At 41.7% G+C, this 16296-nt stretch overlaps 1 protein-coding gene across 12 annotated transcripts in view; it reads left to right on the forward strand.

Annotated features, from left to right (window-relative positions):
• Cadps (calcium dependent secretion activator) overlaps positions 1 to 16296 on the forward strand; it is a 440161-nt gene that overhangs the window by 349031 nt on the left and 74834 nt on the right. For 6 of the 12 annotated variants that reach the window (XM_076544497.1, XM_076544498.1, XM_076544499.1 and 3 more), the window contains 3 exons: positions 3860 to 4009; positions 7350 to 7505; positions 11630 to 11777. In XM_076544497.1, coding sequence (XP_076400612.1) covers positions 3860 to 4009; positions 7350 to 7505; positions 11630 to 11777 — 454 coding nt within the window. The remainder of the gene's footprint in view (positions 1 to 3859; positions 4010 to 7349; positions 7506 to 11629; positions 11778 to 16296) is intronic. The other 6 variants (XM_076544508.1, XM_076544503.1, XM_076544504.1 and 3 more) reach the window with 1 other exon arrangement.

A 16296-nucleotide genomic window follows, 5' to 3' on the forward strand; every position in this document is an offset into this window, starting at 1 on the left:
TCATATACAAAATGTAGGTCTACATACAGTGCATAGATAGATAAATAGTACATTTGTGGCATTAAATTTCCAAAGAGAAGGAAGTTGGGGCTGAGTAATAATGAATAACAGGTTACAAAACATTACTTGGGACTCTAGGAAGTTATCAAAGGGTACCCCATTGCCCTGAGTAGGGTTAGACCTAAGGACAAACACAGAGAGAAGCTTCAGTGTACAGAGCACCAAGAAAAGACAGATGTATTTCATATATTCATGCAACAAATGGCTTATAAAAGTAGAACATGTTCTGTATCTAAAATCTACCCCCATCCATAAGCTTAAAGCAGAAATATTTGAGAGATGATGTAACCATATCCCTTCCGCATGGAAACAGTCTTGACTAGAAACAGTTCTAAGAAAAGGGCCCCACCTACATTCACTGCCATCAGTAGAAATGAGGTGCACACGCATCTCCAACATGGATGAACATGAGAGAGAACAAATGAGAATTTTGTAATCTCAGGCTCAAGAGATAGGCGCTAAGTGAAAGCAACCCTTTTCAGCAAGGTCCTTAAATGAGTGAGAGGCTATTTTTTTTTTTAATGTGTTATCAGTTACTAGGATTGCAATTCTCGCTTCTTGTCCTACCCAGAGACACACACTTAACGTTCTTACAGAGAAATATGACTGGCTGGTTGTTTGGTAGTCACTGGAGGGTCCTCTTTAAAAATAATGATTCATTACAGCTATCGATGATTCCCCGAGCCTTGACATCACAACTGAGTTCTATGCAAAATTCTAAATGTGTGATATTAAAATATTATGCTCAGAAGTTGCCTCTGATTGTTACTCCTTTAGTATCCCAGATGAAATATTAGTAACATTAGGGATATGCTTTATTTTCTGATAAAAGCAGAAATGTCATATTTTATCATTTTAGAACTAAATCAATTAACAACATGTGCCATGAAGGAAATGTGTCTATTTAAGCCCAAGTTCACAGCCAAAATGCTGTATTTTACAAAAACAATATGTTTTGATTAATATGAGTATTTTTTTATTTTGTATGCAAAACAAAGCTCTCTTCCGATTTGTGTACCTACCAGCCACTAATCTGTTTAAATTAAGTTGCTTTTGTAGACATTTGTATGTTATTCATTTCTAGCTACTTATAATTTGCTCAGAACTGACATTTTAACTTTCCAGGCTGCCATCTCTAAGATCTCCTAATTCCTTGATCATTATTCAGTGTGTGTATCGTTTAATGATCACATTTGCTTATATAGGCTTACACATGTCTCAGTGGAAATCGCCAGCGGATTTGTTTCGTGGCAGTGTTTAAGGCTGAGAACCACTAGGGACTGAATTCAAAATAAATTCCCCAGTTAAACAGAGACACATGGAAGGGAAAGTTCCATTTTTTTTCTTCTACCTAATAGTAATATCTAGTTCACTTTCTCCTGAGCAGCCCCGCAAAGGCTCCCTGGCTCCACAGGCAGTGATGGATCTGTGAAACACCTATCTCCCTGAAAGAAGAGGACGCCAGGTTGGCAGTTTTTAACCCAGGGCTGGCTTGCCATTGAGAATGTTTGAATGACTTATTTCTGGAGGGTGACAGGCATCCAAGCTCTTCACCAGGTCCAGCTCCTTTGCTGTGGCTTTTCCCAAGAGTGAGCCCAGAGGCAGTCTGGCCTCCAGGAGTCCTGCTAGGCAAACAGCTCACCCAGAGCTGCTTTGGCGAAACTTCCTCCTTCCCCACAAGATCCAAAAAGAGAACCTCAAGTCCTCTGCCAAAGTACTGTCAATTCCACTTAAACAGGAAGGCTCCTTTCAGATGCGGAGCTAGGCTGGGCTCTATCATGCCAGTGACTTTGGCTGGATGGAACACCCTTCAAATGCCTCTGCAAGATGTTCAGTGCCAGTGTTTGGAGCAGTACATGACACAGACCCTCCAAAGAAATGTAGTTGATTTTACTTGAATCTCTGAACATTTTCTCTCCTTTCCTCCCTCCCCCTCTTCATAAAACCACCCATCTCCCTTCCATTATATTAGTCAATTAAACTTCAAACTTCATTCAAAATCAAAAAGCTGATAAAAGGTAACACTGCTATTTTATTTGTTGTGACTAACGTTAAACTATTTTTGTAGAAAAATACACAGCTCAATCAATTTTCACATGCACCCATGGAATGCCCATTTATATCTAGAAGTCAAATCTCTGCTGAGGAGAGGGGCTGAAGGTGAATTGGTTGCTTCACAAGCATAGAGCCTTAGTTCAATTCCTGGAACCCACATAAGACACTGGGTACCATGGAGCACATACTTAAAACCCCAGAACTGGTAAAATGAAGACAGGTGGGTCCATGGGACTTGCAGGCTAACTAGTCTGACCTAGTTGATGACCACCAAGCCAATAGGAGAGCTTGTTTCAGAGGAGGTAGACAACATTCTTGAGGATGACACCCAAGGTAGCCCACTGGCCTCCACACAAGTATGCAGTGTGTGTGTGTCTGTCTGTCTGTCTGGCTGGCTGTCTGGCTGTGTCTGTGTCTGTGTTCTTTCTTTTCTTTCTTTCTCATACACACAGATACAATTGCATGTATGTACACCCATACACATATATGTATTTAAAAAAAACAACAGCAGCATCATAGCATGCTCAGCCTTCCTAACAGCTGTTATCAGGCATTATTCCTGGCTGTCTCAATTTCCAGGGGCAGCTACCATAATATCAAATGATATCTTAAATCTATTTTTTGGTTTGAGAGTTCTACATAAGACCTGAATCTGGGGTTCTTTTCTTCCCTGTGTGTCCGTTTCTGTGTGGAAGCATATCTCCATTTTAATAAGTCAGAGTTTGAGAGAAAAGGGGTTCATTTTCTTTGAGAGTTCCACAAAATTCCCCAGAGATAATCTTCCTCTGTGTATGATTTCTTCATCTTTGCCATCCATTCTGACACCCCTTGCACAAATCCCTGTCTCTAGAAGTAGCAGTTGGAAGGCATTCAATTTCTGTATATCACTGCTTATGTACATTCCGATCAGTGAGTCTTCTCTTCCCATTTGGTATCTGACTTAAAAATTCTTCTATTGACCGTAAGTTATAAGTGAAAGTGGACAGAGTTAAAATGCTCCACTGTTTCTATTCTTAAGAAGTATTTTGGCAGTTTTGTTTTACTAAAATGTCTTTATTCTTTGAAAATTTCATACATGTATATAATGTATAAAAATATTTTGGATTGACAGCTACTGCTTGCACACATTTAAGAGGTGCAGTATGATGTGTGTATTCATGTATGTTTTGTGTAGAGCAGTGAGTGTACCTATTACCTTACATTGTGGTCATTCCTTTCTGATGAGTGCATTCATCTCCTCTGGGACATACAATGAATTATCAGTTCTATTCACTCTACCACACTATAGACTGAACACCAGAACCTAGTCAATAACATTGTACCCTTTGCCCTCTCCCCTCCCTCACCATTCTATTAGTTCAATTGCCTCATGGCACCCCAGTTCCAGCCATGGCCAGAATCCCACAAATATCAAGTTCTTATTATATGACAAGTTCTAGACTCTTTGACAGTGGGCTTGAAAAGAGAAGCGTTCTCTCAGAGACTTTTCAGTCATGTGATCACTGTACACAGGGGCTCCATCAGTGTCCGCACTTTTAAGTTGCCCATTAACTTTATCGTTGCTCTCTGGATACTGAGTCACATCCCAGCTTCTCGTCTGTAACCTGCTTCCCAAAGTGTGTTGCTCACGTCTTCACCATTGTCTTCTGTGACTGAGCCAGTTTATTTACAGCTGTTGTGTGCTTCTGCCACATCTGCATTGTCACTGTGATGGTATTTTTCTTTCTGTCTGTTTCTTCCACAGGAGTTTAACCAGTAACCTACCCAATGTGAACCTACCCAATGTGAACCTACCCAAAGTTCCAGTTAACCTACCAGTTAACATCCCTCTAGGCATCCCACAAATGCCTACTTTTTCGGCACCGTCATGGATGGCTGCTATATATGATGCTGAGTGTGTATTCAGTTCACATTAGATCTCATTTAAATTTAAGTGATCTTGGCATGGATATGTATTGCTTATTTCTATACATCCTATATAACAGAGATGGAGATGGGTAATTAGACATATTTTGCTGATCATGCAGAGACAATATTGTTTATTTCTGGCATTCATCGTCTTTGTAAGACATTTGCTATATATATGCACTAAAGATGTGTCTAACGCCCACTGAACACTTGAGGACTATGTTTTATTTCCTGAATTATTTTGCTAGAGGATTTCTATCCCCATTTTCAGTGCAGGGACCATTACTTTAGTAATTATTCATCCCCAAATATTCTATGAAAATTATTGGATGAGCTGACCAGCCATCTCTAATCTGATCCAAGTCTATGAAAGAAACCTGCCTACCTAGGAACTAGGTTTTGAGTTTTATTTCATAATAAAACATTTTCACAAAGCTGATTAAGCCATAAAGCATATTTCTGGTGCCAGGAAATATCAGGATATCATAATGGTATGTTCAGAGCTCGCTGAAAATTTATGAATGGACCTGCCAGACTAGGTAAATTGCATGTGTAGAAACTTCCCAAACTCAAAGTATAGTACAAAATTTTGAGGTCTAGGTAGCAAGGAGGTTTCTGAAGTTGAGAATGCGAGATTCAAGACACACACGGTTCAGTTTTGGCAGTAGTGTTTCTGCGTTCTCAGTACAGAGTCATTCTTTGCTTCCTTCACATGAGTATCAGGGATGTGGGAGGAGGTGTTTCTGCCTGGAACTGATGCCACTTCTTCAAAGTGAGCAGTTTGAAGGACATGGGGATTGAGTGGACATTTCTTCCCACTTAGGCAATCAATCCTCTCTCCATTTTCCTTAGCAAAAAGAAGATCCAGCACCCCTCAGTTCTACCTCAAGGAAATGAAATGAGAACCATGTGGGTGATTTAATAAGTGAAATAAGGTTTACCAGTTCCCCACCTTCCTTTGATCCTTCGTTTTGACCACAGCTAATTATAGGCCAGATAAGCTTTTCCTTGGAAGAATAAATTGGCACATTTTCAAAGGGAAGTGTTATTATCAAAGGAATAAAAAATGATCTGAAACTGCTGTGATGTTTTTAAATCTTGGACTCCCATCCATCAAGGTGGCCCTCGGCACTTTCAGATTCACAGTTAACCCAGGGAGAGAACAGGACATTAAAATGACTTCTCAACCTGGTGCCCCCAAAGCTACCTACTGTTTTAAAAAGGACAGTCACTCACAAGCCCACTGTGAAATCATGAGGCCAATGTGTCTGATTCTCTACTAGAGACAAATTCAACCCTCCAAATTTTTCATAGTTGAGAAAAATTTTTCCTAACAAAAATACATCATATTCATGCTAAGATGACATTATTACAAGTTCAATTAGATAGTGTCTGTTTATTAGATTAGATAGTGTATGTTTAAAATTAAAGCAAAAAAGCTGAGAGCTTCTCTTAGCTTGTCCCATGCATGTTCTGTGATACTGTTTTTGAAAAGATATGAATCAAGACATTGTAATGAAGCAGATAATAGTCTCCATTCCATTAATTAAGGCATGGGTGGGAACACATTTTGGTAACTGCTCAGCAATCAAAATAATCTTTGTGCTATTGCCTTAACATTAACAGTTTATCTTAAAAATAAAAAGAAAATATTCTTTTCCTCATGTCAAAACTTAATAATAAGCTCTTCAAAGAGAAAAATGCTACAAGAATTTTTTGAAACTCTGAAACCAGATGGGTGTCAAAATGTTGTTGTAATAAATACCAATTATTGCATTCATATGTACTTAATGATTTAAAACATAAACCATGCAGTTCCAAAACGGGGCTTAGACTAGACAAAGTTGGGGTTTCTTGCTTCCCACGCACGGGGTAGGGTAGGGGAGACTGAACTTTCATGGAGAGAAATGCATCCCCACGTTTAAATGAAGCTCGCCGCAGCATCTGAAAAGAAGGCGTGGATCCTCAGTCACCCACCAGGAAATGCCTGATTCAATATCTTTTCATGATTCCAGTTCTTCCTTTGCCGCCTTTCATTTTAAGGACGTGTCTCCATGTTACCTGCTCCCTCGTGTCAGATACGTCTGCGTACTGACCTCAGACTGGTCTGCTCTAAAAGCGCTGCCCTGTCGGTGCAGGCCGCAGGCTCTGGCTCCCCGGCATGTTGGGGGTTTGCCCCCCACCCCGCAGTAGCTGTGGTTGCATCTACGCCCTAGCTGTATTTCTCTCTGGAGCATTAACTCAATGCAGCTGGCATCTGTCACAATAGAAACACCCACTCTCATCTGTTTCTATAGACGATGTCAGAACAAGTGGTAATGCATGGTGTGTTGGACATTTTATAAATTACTGTGTTAGCATTAGTGGTATGCGAGGAGGGGGATAGGGGGCTGGCCACCCCTCAGAGTTCCAAATGGGGTGATTACAAAAGAGAAAGCCAGCCAGAGAAGGGCAAGAGAGGAAGAGGTGGAACGTTTTCCATGCACAGGCCTTCCATGGATGTTCCAGGTAAACGTCTCTTGGATGTCGTCATACAAAAAGGAATCAAGTCCCATTTCCCTGGATCTGTAGAGGACTGGGCAATATGGCACAATGGGAAAAGAGCTCAGGTTTTGAGCCCTGAAGTTTCGCAGAGATTCCCCTGTCCACTCACCTTGTCTGTCCCAACTCCCCTCATCCTGGGCCTATGTAACGGGCTGGTCTATGAAAATTGGAATGTTAGCCACTGGACAGGACTTTGGGATTCAAGGGATCCAAGTGTCCCTGTCTCTATCTGAAGTCTCCTCAGCCTTTTCCAGCTCTTCAAGAGAGAAATCAGGTCCTCGCTCACCACTTTGTTAGCACTGTCCTTTTGAAACCAAAGTCTTGTGCCATTTCCAAGAGGCCTCCACTCCGGAGGAGAACTGGGGAAATGCATGAAGCCCTGGATCTTAATAACTGCATGTTGTCATGTAGTTATTATCCATGGAGACTTACTTCTCCCCCTGGTTCATAGCCTTCGTCTGAATCATCACATATGCTAATGTGGTTATTAAAAGAAGGCTGATTTTTACCATACGCTATCCTCCTACTTATAAGGAGACAACAACCTCTTCAGACATCTCGCTGGTCTGGAGCAATTGGCTGAGCAAAGCGAACTGAGTCCTGTATGGTAAAACTCAAAGTCTGCCAGTGGAGACTGCCCCCCTCCACCGCCAACTTGCGTTGTTTCGTATGTGGAAGCCACTGTTTGCCTAAAGCCTTCCAGCCCCCAGCTGTCTGTGTTAGTTTCTCTCAAGCCCAAGACCACTGAATGACTCTAGATTTCTAATTTCTTATCCTGCCAGTAATGGATCAGGTACATCAGAAGATTTGTTCTGGAAACTTGATGCCCTGCAGACTTTCATCCGTGACCTACACTGGCCTGAGGAAGAGTTTGGAAAACACTTAGAACAGCGGCTGAAACTCATGGCAAGTGACATGATTGAGTCCTGCGTCAAGCGGTAAGAACCAGGGAGTGGAGAGATCCAGCCCTCCTTCCATTGTCCACTGACTCTGCAAAGACCAGAGGGCCCTGTCAATGGGCTGTGATATGGAACGTTTCAGAGGTGATTGCTTATCCAAGTCAGCTCCAATACAGACAGGCATGCTGATGCATGCTTGTAACCCAAGCACTAAAGAGGCAGAGGCAGGGGTTGCTGTAAGTTCAAGACCAGTCAGGGCTACATAGTGAGACCCTGTCTCAAAATATCAACAACAATGATCTTTAAAGGTCAGCAGGAATGGTTAGCTGCCCACCTTGAATTTCTGCTAACCAGTTCTTTATCCATACCAGACACAAAACTATTTGGCCACCAATTTGCCCTGTTACTGGTTCCACAAGGAAAAAACTCATATCCATTCTTGCTCACCTCTAGATCCCTAACATCTAACACTGTCTCTCACAAAATAGCTACATGATAAATATTTATAAATACATAGGCATGGAGAATGAACAATTAGGAAGAGGGGAAAATGTTTAATTTTAGAACCATTGTGTGTGGGATCTAGGTCATTGAATTCCCAACAAAAACTAATCCTCAATTATTCTGTCCATATGAGTGGAGGGCCGAGTGTGTGGCAATTGTTAGTTTTCTTGCCCACATTCTAACCAGAGTCAGCATGAAGGCATGAGACACAAACATGTCCTTTGGCTTCCCCCAGGCCTCCCCCTTTTGCCACTAGAGCTTACAGTGTTGGGGTAGGAAGTGGATCATCGCTGTGCTTAGAGTTCTCAAGTGGCTTGTTCTAAGAAGGTGGTGAGAAGAGAGTAAGGATGGTCTTCATCTATCCAGCAAGATGCTCTGACCTGCTCTCAGAGACCCGGTCCAGTGCTGAGTCCTTGAAATACAATGGAGAAGGAAAGAGCCTTTCTTCCCCTCATGGGGTATCTATATCCACATGTCAAACCAGTGTGATTCACTTCTGTGTTTGATATCATTACCACCTTCCCTATCCCCAAACACACATCCAAGTTTCTTTTCTAGTTTATAAGTGTCCTATTAGTTTTCCTTTTTCAAAAAAAAGAAAGGGAAAAAAAATAAAATGAAGGAAGGAAAGAAAGAGGGAAGGAAGGAAGGAAGGAAGGAAGGAAGGAAGGAAGGAAGGAAGGAAGGAAGGAAGGAAGGAAGGAAAGAAGGAAGGAAGAAAAGGAGGGAGGAAGAAAGAAGCCACAAGCAATCATGGCTTCCCATGCCTCCAGATGTTCTATACTTTAGTTGGTGAATGAGTTGTAAGTGATAGCAGCTGGGCCTGCCTAGCAGTGTTCTGAGTCCAGCCTTGCTACCCTGCATCAAAACTGACACCTCAAAAAGGCAGATGAACAGCACTGTTGAAGGTAAGTAACTGGGACTCATAGTGAACTAGGGAAAGAGCCATGAGCTTTGGAGACACTGGACAGGTGTTTGTATTTCTGGAAATTTTAAGTCTGAGAAATCCAGACAGTGGATTTTGTTCTTTTCTGCCCAGTTGTAGAACCAAAGACAGGCTTGGTTTTCAACTAAATAGTCAAAAAGTTTCCAGTTTTGAATTCTGTAATCTCATAACAGTCTATAATAATTTTAGGGAAAGCAGTGGTTGTCCAATGACCAAAATCTCTTTACAGGGTAACTCTTTAAGGCCATCCGTCTGTCTTTTCCTCTGTCTCCAGAGGAGCGAGAGTGAAGCAGAATTAGGACCTGGCCTCTCTTGATCTGTGTCCCCACCGATGTAGATAATGTATTTACATCCTTCACGTAATCCAGTCTACTGGACAGGGGGTAAAATGAGAGACACTTAGAAGACATAAAGAGAACATATGAGAACGGTAAATGTGGTTGACCCCTCACCACATTATAATCATTATTATGTTCAGTCATAGAAAGAAGATGAGTCACTCAGAGGCAGGGAATGGACCTGAATCCCTGGACACTCCTTATCCTCCCAGAACACAGTAACTAAGAAGCCTCTTATTGTCGGGACTTGAATCACTCACTGTACATGTATGGGCAGCCCTGACCTCTAGAATTTTCTGATGTTCCTTTCAGTCAAGGCTCTAAAACTAAGCACAAACACGGTGGAAATATCCCAACTCCAGCTACAGAGGGTAGGGCATAGAGAGGCCCTTAGACATTTTAAGGCATATAATATATATTAGAAGAGCCTAGAGCTGTTGATTACTTCTTCGGGACAGACAAAATAACCTTTGTCCTAGAACCATATACCAGGCACAGTGGGTCATGGCCTTAGGTATGCAGTGCTTATAATATGGTACTCCTCAGGACTAAGCATCTGAGACAGTTTGTACACTTCCCTGACAGTGACAGTGTCTCTGGTCTATATCAGGTCTGTAATAGGTGCAAAGCAAGGCAATCTTGCTCTGCCCTCAAGGAGTCAATTGGGTCTCCATTCCTGGGTTTGGGGACCCCTAGAGCCCTCTAAGTCATATTCATTTTCTGCCTCTGCCTTCCTCTTTTCACAGGCCTGCACTCCACAGGCTAGGAACAGTTCTGTGAAAAGAAATGTGAAAAGGGAAGACACTTGCTTCATTGGAAAGGAACAAGTTAGCATTTCCATTTCTCAGATTGGGCCGGAACTAGCGCATAAGCCTCAGAAGATCAGCCCAGGGCCCAGTCCAACTCAGTACCCAGCAGGCCTCCTTTTCACAGAGCTAGAAAATGATATATTTTCAGCAGAGCTTAAAATGATCATCATGATTAGAAAGCTACTTCAGTGCACTGAGTCTTTAGAAGCCAAGATACATTTATCTTTAACATGATCATATAATCTATAGGGGTGTTTTGGGGGTGTTTTTTTTTTCCTTAGGAACTGGGCTTCCAACCTTAGAAATTATACTTGGCTTCCCTGCATGCACCCAGGGTGTGTTAGCAAGCTGGCATCCTTTCCCGAGCTAACTAGCTGTGTGGTCCTCCTATGCACCAATAGAAAAGTGCTACCAATTCCTCTTAAGGCAACGCCATCCTGGTGGCTGCATGAGCTCTGGAAGGTGACAATGGACAATGTAGAGCAGCAATAGACACATTAGATGAAAGGGACTTTAATGAAGCCACTTTACTGACCAGGTGCTTTCTCAAAGGATATGTGAGGATGTGACCCACTTCTCTGGGACCTTTTTCAATAGAGCTGGTCCCCCTCTGCAAGAGCAGTGCCAAGGACGAGATCTCACACCCGTGCTGAGAACTGCCTACACTGGGCTAGCTTTTCCTGTGAGGGCTTAGCAGGTTTCTGGTGTCATAAGTTGACCCATGTCAACATTATGTTACAAAAAAAAGTTACAATAGATGTAGGCAATTCCTGAGTTGTATATAATATATATGAAGTTTCTATAATACAGTTGCATGCCAAGGACATTATTACATTTTAATTATAAAAAAAGAATATCTACTTATTGGAAAAGGTAACACTGGTAATGAAAATAAAACAAAACAAAGCAAACCAAAAAGCCATTCTGTGAGTTCCTCAAAGACAGTAACTTTTAATCTCATCCCTCTTCCAAAGTGAAGCCAATTTCAATGGTTTGATATATTTTCTTCTAATGATTCTTTAGCAAGCACAATCTACTTTTTAGTTTTCAAACAATATTAAAATAGTTGGAATGCAAAAAGAGATTTTCAGTCTCTTTCAAAACCAAAAGAAAAAACAATAAGGGTCATTTAAGATCTCCCTCCACGCTGAGGTTTGGGGCTGAGAAACCTGCCTTCTTGTGTTTTGTTTTTCAGGGAAGGAATTCGAGGTAGGCACTTGCCAATGTGAGAGAAGCTGCATATGTTATAATGCTATAATCGAGCTTTTTTAATTCATTTATTCTCCTGCAATTAGGGTTCTCCATACCATGTAATCTATAGATAGAAATATACCAAGCTACAGGTGTTCTCTGCACTGCTGAGAAAGGATGGGCGTGCAGGGCCATCCACATAAATAAGCCCTCCTTAGCTGGGGATGTCATTTGAAGAAGAACTTGTGTGAAGTCATTGTGGATTGAAACTGATTACAGCCTTCAATTTTCTTTTTCACTAACCTCTCAGAACATGTCTACTCTTGTTTCGCCATCTGAATGCTGAATTGGTCTTTCCCTACTTTGTTTTAATAGAACCAGGATTGCATTTGAAGTTAAGCTGCAAAAAACCAGTCGATCAACAGATTTTCGAGTCCCACAGTCAATATGCACCATGTTTAATGTTATGGTTGATGCCAAAGCTCAATCAACAAAACTTTGCAGCATGGAAATGGGCCAAGAGGTAAAAAAAAAAAAAAAAAAAAAGACTTTCCCCCTCTCCTCTCTGTTGATAATGTAGAAGAAAATGTCACAAACGCCTTCCTTCTACAAAGTCTGCTAGGTTCAGAAATGCTCTCAGCATCTGCAGATGAAGCTGTGGATAAGTGGATAAGCATCCATCAAGTCAATTTCCAAGGCGTGTGCTGATGAGCATGTTAGTCACTTGGAAGGATTCTTGGAAGGACTCAGTGGTTCATTTAAACTGGAGGATATTTGGTGACCTTATTCATAGGCCATTACCTGCAGCAGATGTGGGAGTGTGTGAATGCTCATCACTTCCTGTGTGTAGTATCTTAGCCCTTGAATATCTGGACAGCAGGAGGGCTCTACCTCGCTCGCATCAAGCCACTCCCAAGCTATTCCAATAGGTTCTGTGGGTCCAAATCAACTTGCAGGCTTTCAATTTTCCCTAGAATGAAGTGACCGTGAATCTTCCCTGACCAGAAGTTTATTCCTTTGTAGAGATTCTGATTCTAAAGTCAGATTTAAAATGTGAAGGGGAAGGAAGCAGCAACTTGGACTTGATTAAAGACGATCATGATCATTTTTCTCCAATGGCCTCAAGCCAGCTCGATATTCATATACCAATTTAGAATTAATTCAGTAACATTTCTGGCAACTCTATGCTGTTGCCAATTGGCATAAATTGCTCCTAAATCAGATCTTTCAATACCAGCCTTACATGCTCAGAATTTTTACTAAATTATATTTGCTCCTTATCCGTTCTTTATTTTCTCCTTCGGCACCTTCCATTTTATATGTGGGTTGGTGGTATTCTCTTCTGGCAAGATGTCCTCAGTCTTGTATCCCCGACAAGTGAGCTGCCTTAGCCACCCTTGCTAGCTTGTGCTCTAGTTGATTGCTTTCAAGCCTCCCTGTGGAGTTAAGTTCTAGGCATGGAGGCAATACAGGGCCCTGAGTTCTCATCCCCAAGCCACATTGCCACATGAGTCAGAACAGTGGTTCCACAAAGCCATTGGCATCACCTTTCCAGAATGCTCATCATATAGTATTTCAACTTGTCTGGGATATTGTAACAGAATTAAAAACTTCTAGTGGACAATTCTTGAGGAATGACATTCAAGACATTCTCTGGCATCTCCCACACAAGTACATACCCATACCTGCACCAGCATACAGATACAAATATGAGCATATATGTACCACACATAAATGTACCTGCACACACATTTTTATGCACATGTGTACCAATGCAGGAAAAAAAAAGCACACAGGAATTTAAGCTTCTGTCACAGTCTCTGATGATGCTGGCACTGGTGGTTGTCCTAGAGGCTGCATTTTGGAAAGCAATGTTCCAAGGCTCTCAGTTATCTGAAAATGAGCCAGGGAGAATGGTTGGAACAATTGGAGGGGAGACCTGGGTTGCCAGTCCCTTGGATAAGTGTCTTGAATTGTGCTGCAAAGTGGACTTGGATAATGCTGGCAGCCTCTGTGAGCCTCAGTTTCCCGATCTGTAAAATGATATCACTGCTCTACGTTTATGCAGCCTAATTTAGCTGCAGAATCAGTTCTTCATTCTTTATCCAGAAGCCTAGCACATAAAACACAAAAATAGAGTTGATCAGGATGGGGGGGCCGGAGCCCCAGCTGGTGGTTTCCTTCCCACCTCAGCACCTCTTCACACCACCACTTGCCTACGCTTCCCTGGAGGATTCTAAAACCCATGGGTTTCACAGAGCCCACTTTGCAAATCTCACTGAGGGTTCTCAAAATCATCGAGTCTCTCCAAGTTACTAAAGATTCTTGAGCTTATAGTTTCTGGATCCGTGTCAGTCTGGAACCTCTCTCCCCTTAAATCTTCCTCTGCTTGTGCTCTGGCCGCTGGTGCTGCATTTCAAATCCTCAAGGTGCAAATCGCATGCATATAGGAGTCACTCTTCAAAAGTACACACTTCTACAGTTGGACTGTGTTCACAAAGCCTGGCAGTTATCACAGTCAGTTATATGACATGTTCGTGGTCCTAAAAAGAAACCAACCATGCATCAATAGCCAATGTTCTGTCTGTATTCCCAGTTCTAGGTTATCATCAACCTGTATCCTGCAGGTATACCTGTTTCTGTTCTTGGGTTTCGTATAAATAGAACCAAGCAATTGGTGGGCTGTCTGGCTTCCTTCACTTAGTGTAATGCTTTCAAGATCCATGCATGTTGTAGCATGTGTGGTCTTTCTATTTGTAGCTGAATAACATTCCAGGAGATACATATACCTTTACCCAATTTTCTAGCTAGGTTATTTGGATTCTTTATGTATTCTGCTCATATATGTACATGATTTGCCTCTCTTCCATTCAGTTTCCTTTTTAAATATCTTCTCTATGATACATGGTGCCCTTCAGAGCCAGAACAAAAAGAAAGCAAGGAATTTTTTTTTCTTTTAAGATTAGAGACCAGTTTGTAAATTTCTTCTCAGAGCTTTTGAGATAGACATCATGTCTGAGATTCACAAGAATGACCCCCTTTCTCATAGACAAGAGCTGACACCATAGGACTGACCTCTCTGTGTCCTTAGGAGGTCCTCGATCCCTTCTTTCAGATTGGCTTGCCAATAGCCTTGTGAAGATGCCGTACTCCTTGGTCAGATGGCTAAGCCAGCCATGTCACCATGACCTCAATGCTGGAGACCTGGGGACAATTGTGAGAATGGGGAAAGCTTGTCCAAACTCCATTGGGAAGCTGGTGAAAGCCATAGATCCATTTCCTAGGAAATAAATATTTACAAATGGTATTCTCATAATTTCTGGGGGCCTGTAGAGTTTCTTAATCCAAACCATAAGTCCTTGTTGAACTTATGATCCTTATGAACAAATGGTGTGATGTAAGTTCACACCTACCCCAATGGACTCCGGCTCTTATGTTCACCATGAATCATTTCTGGGTGAAACCAGAATGATCTTCTTGGCTTAACTTTGGAGTATGGTTTTCTAAAAGACAAAGAATTCCAATGATTAAATAACTGGATCCTATGATGCTTCATCTTATTTATCAAGCTGTGTGCTCTTAAGCAAGTCACTTCTGCCTGTTTGTTGAGTGACATATAAGAAACTATGTAACACACAGACTTTTGACAGTGGATATGCAGTCCCCGAACTTCTGGGTAAGATCGAAGAGTTGTAACACTTTGGGGCTTAACAGCAGAGTCTTATTTATTCTGGGCATAGAATTTAATGAAATAGAAAAGACTGTATTTTTTCCTATACAGCTCAACACTTTTTAAATGAAAATAATTACTGAAGTTTGTACATGTATTTCCCAGAAATAATACATACACACCCAAACTAAATACCTATATTAAGGACTCATCTAACACTGCATTCTAATCATTTGTTCTCCTAAGTACATCTGTTCCCAAATCATGTTAGAAAGACCTATCAGAATTTTCTTTTAAGTATGATGAGCTAGCAGCACCTAAGTGACCAGCTTGTGGTCACTCCTTATGTAGCATAAAATGGTCAGGATAAAACCACATGTAATTGAATTGCTTCTCAGAAGCCTGGCATGGTGGCTGTGGCCTGGAGCAGAACTTCAGTGGGAAGTCACACGAAATGGTCCATAGTTCACAGAATGATAAGATTCATCCCTAAAGTAAAACTGGCTTTAAAGGGGCTTGAGTAAAGATGACTAGAAAGACTCTAGAATTGAGATAAGAATGCTTGGAGACGACTGGACTTCCGTTTTCTTGTGGTGTGTACTTTGGAATATCAACCATTATGCCTGTTTTACAGATCTAGTTTCTAATTCTGACCACACCTGGACCCCACCTCCCTCAGCCTGTTTCGGACTAAGCACTAGTGAGGGGATGCAGTCTCCAGTTTGACAGTCACTTCCTGAATCTCATCTAAAGGCAGCTGTTGAGACATTTGTTCACCATACTTTTCCATCTTAAATATTTATTTTTTCATTAAAATTTGTGAAGTACCAATAGAGAGGAAATTGTGTATTAAATAGTTTCTCACTTGGCCTAGTGTGTTTTCATCTCATTTCCAAGGTCAGATGGTCTTAACAGAAAGATAACATACACACAATCTGTTCCATGACAAGGCAAAATGTGCAGCGCAGGAAGTCAAGTGGGATGCTTTTCACGTAGCAATCCTGGATTTACAGTGACTTAGCCATCAGATGCAAAAGTGAACTTCCCTCTCTTCGCCACCAAAGAGAGATGGTTCTCTTAGTTACGACCACCGTGATTCAGAGCATGGGTCAAGTGAACCCAAGAAGGCCACAGAGAGAACCGGAAGATGCAAAACCTGCTGGGCTGCAGGTGGAGTGGCATAGAGGCAGTGTACAAAGGACTGCATGGCACAAGCTGGCCGGGACGATGGGGACGAGAAGTTCCTATGTGCATGCACCCACCCCGTGAGGCTTCCCATTCACACAGAGCAAGAAATCACCCCAGAAAGAGCAAAGAGTGGTGTTGGGGGGGGGGCTCATTATTGTTCTAGAAAAGCAAGTTAGTCAAATAA

The sequence above is a fragment of the Peromyscus maniculatus genome, chromosome 9, assembly GCF_049852395.1.
Source record: "Peromyscus maniculatus bairdii isolate BWxNUB_F1_BW_parent chromosome 9, HU_Pman_BW_mat_3.1, whole genome shotgun sequence".
NCBI lineage: Eukaryota > Metazoa > Chordata > Mammalia > Rodentia > Cricetidae > Peromyscus > Peromyscus maniculatus.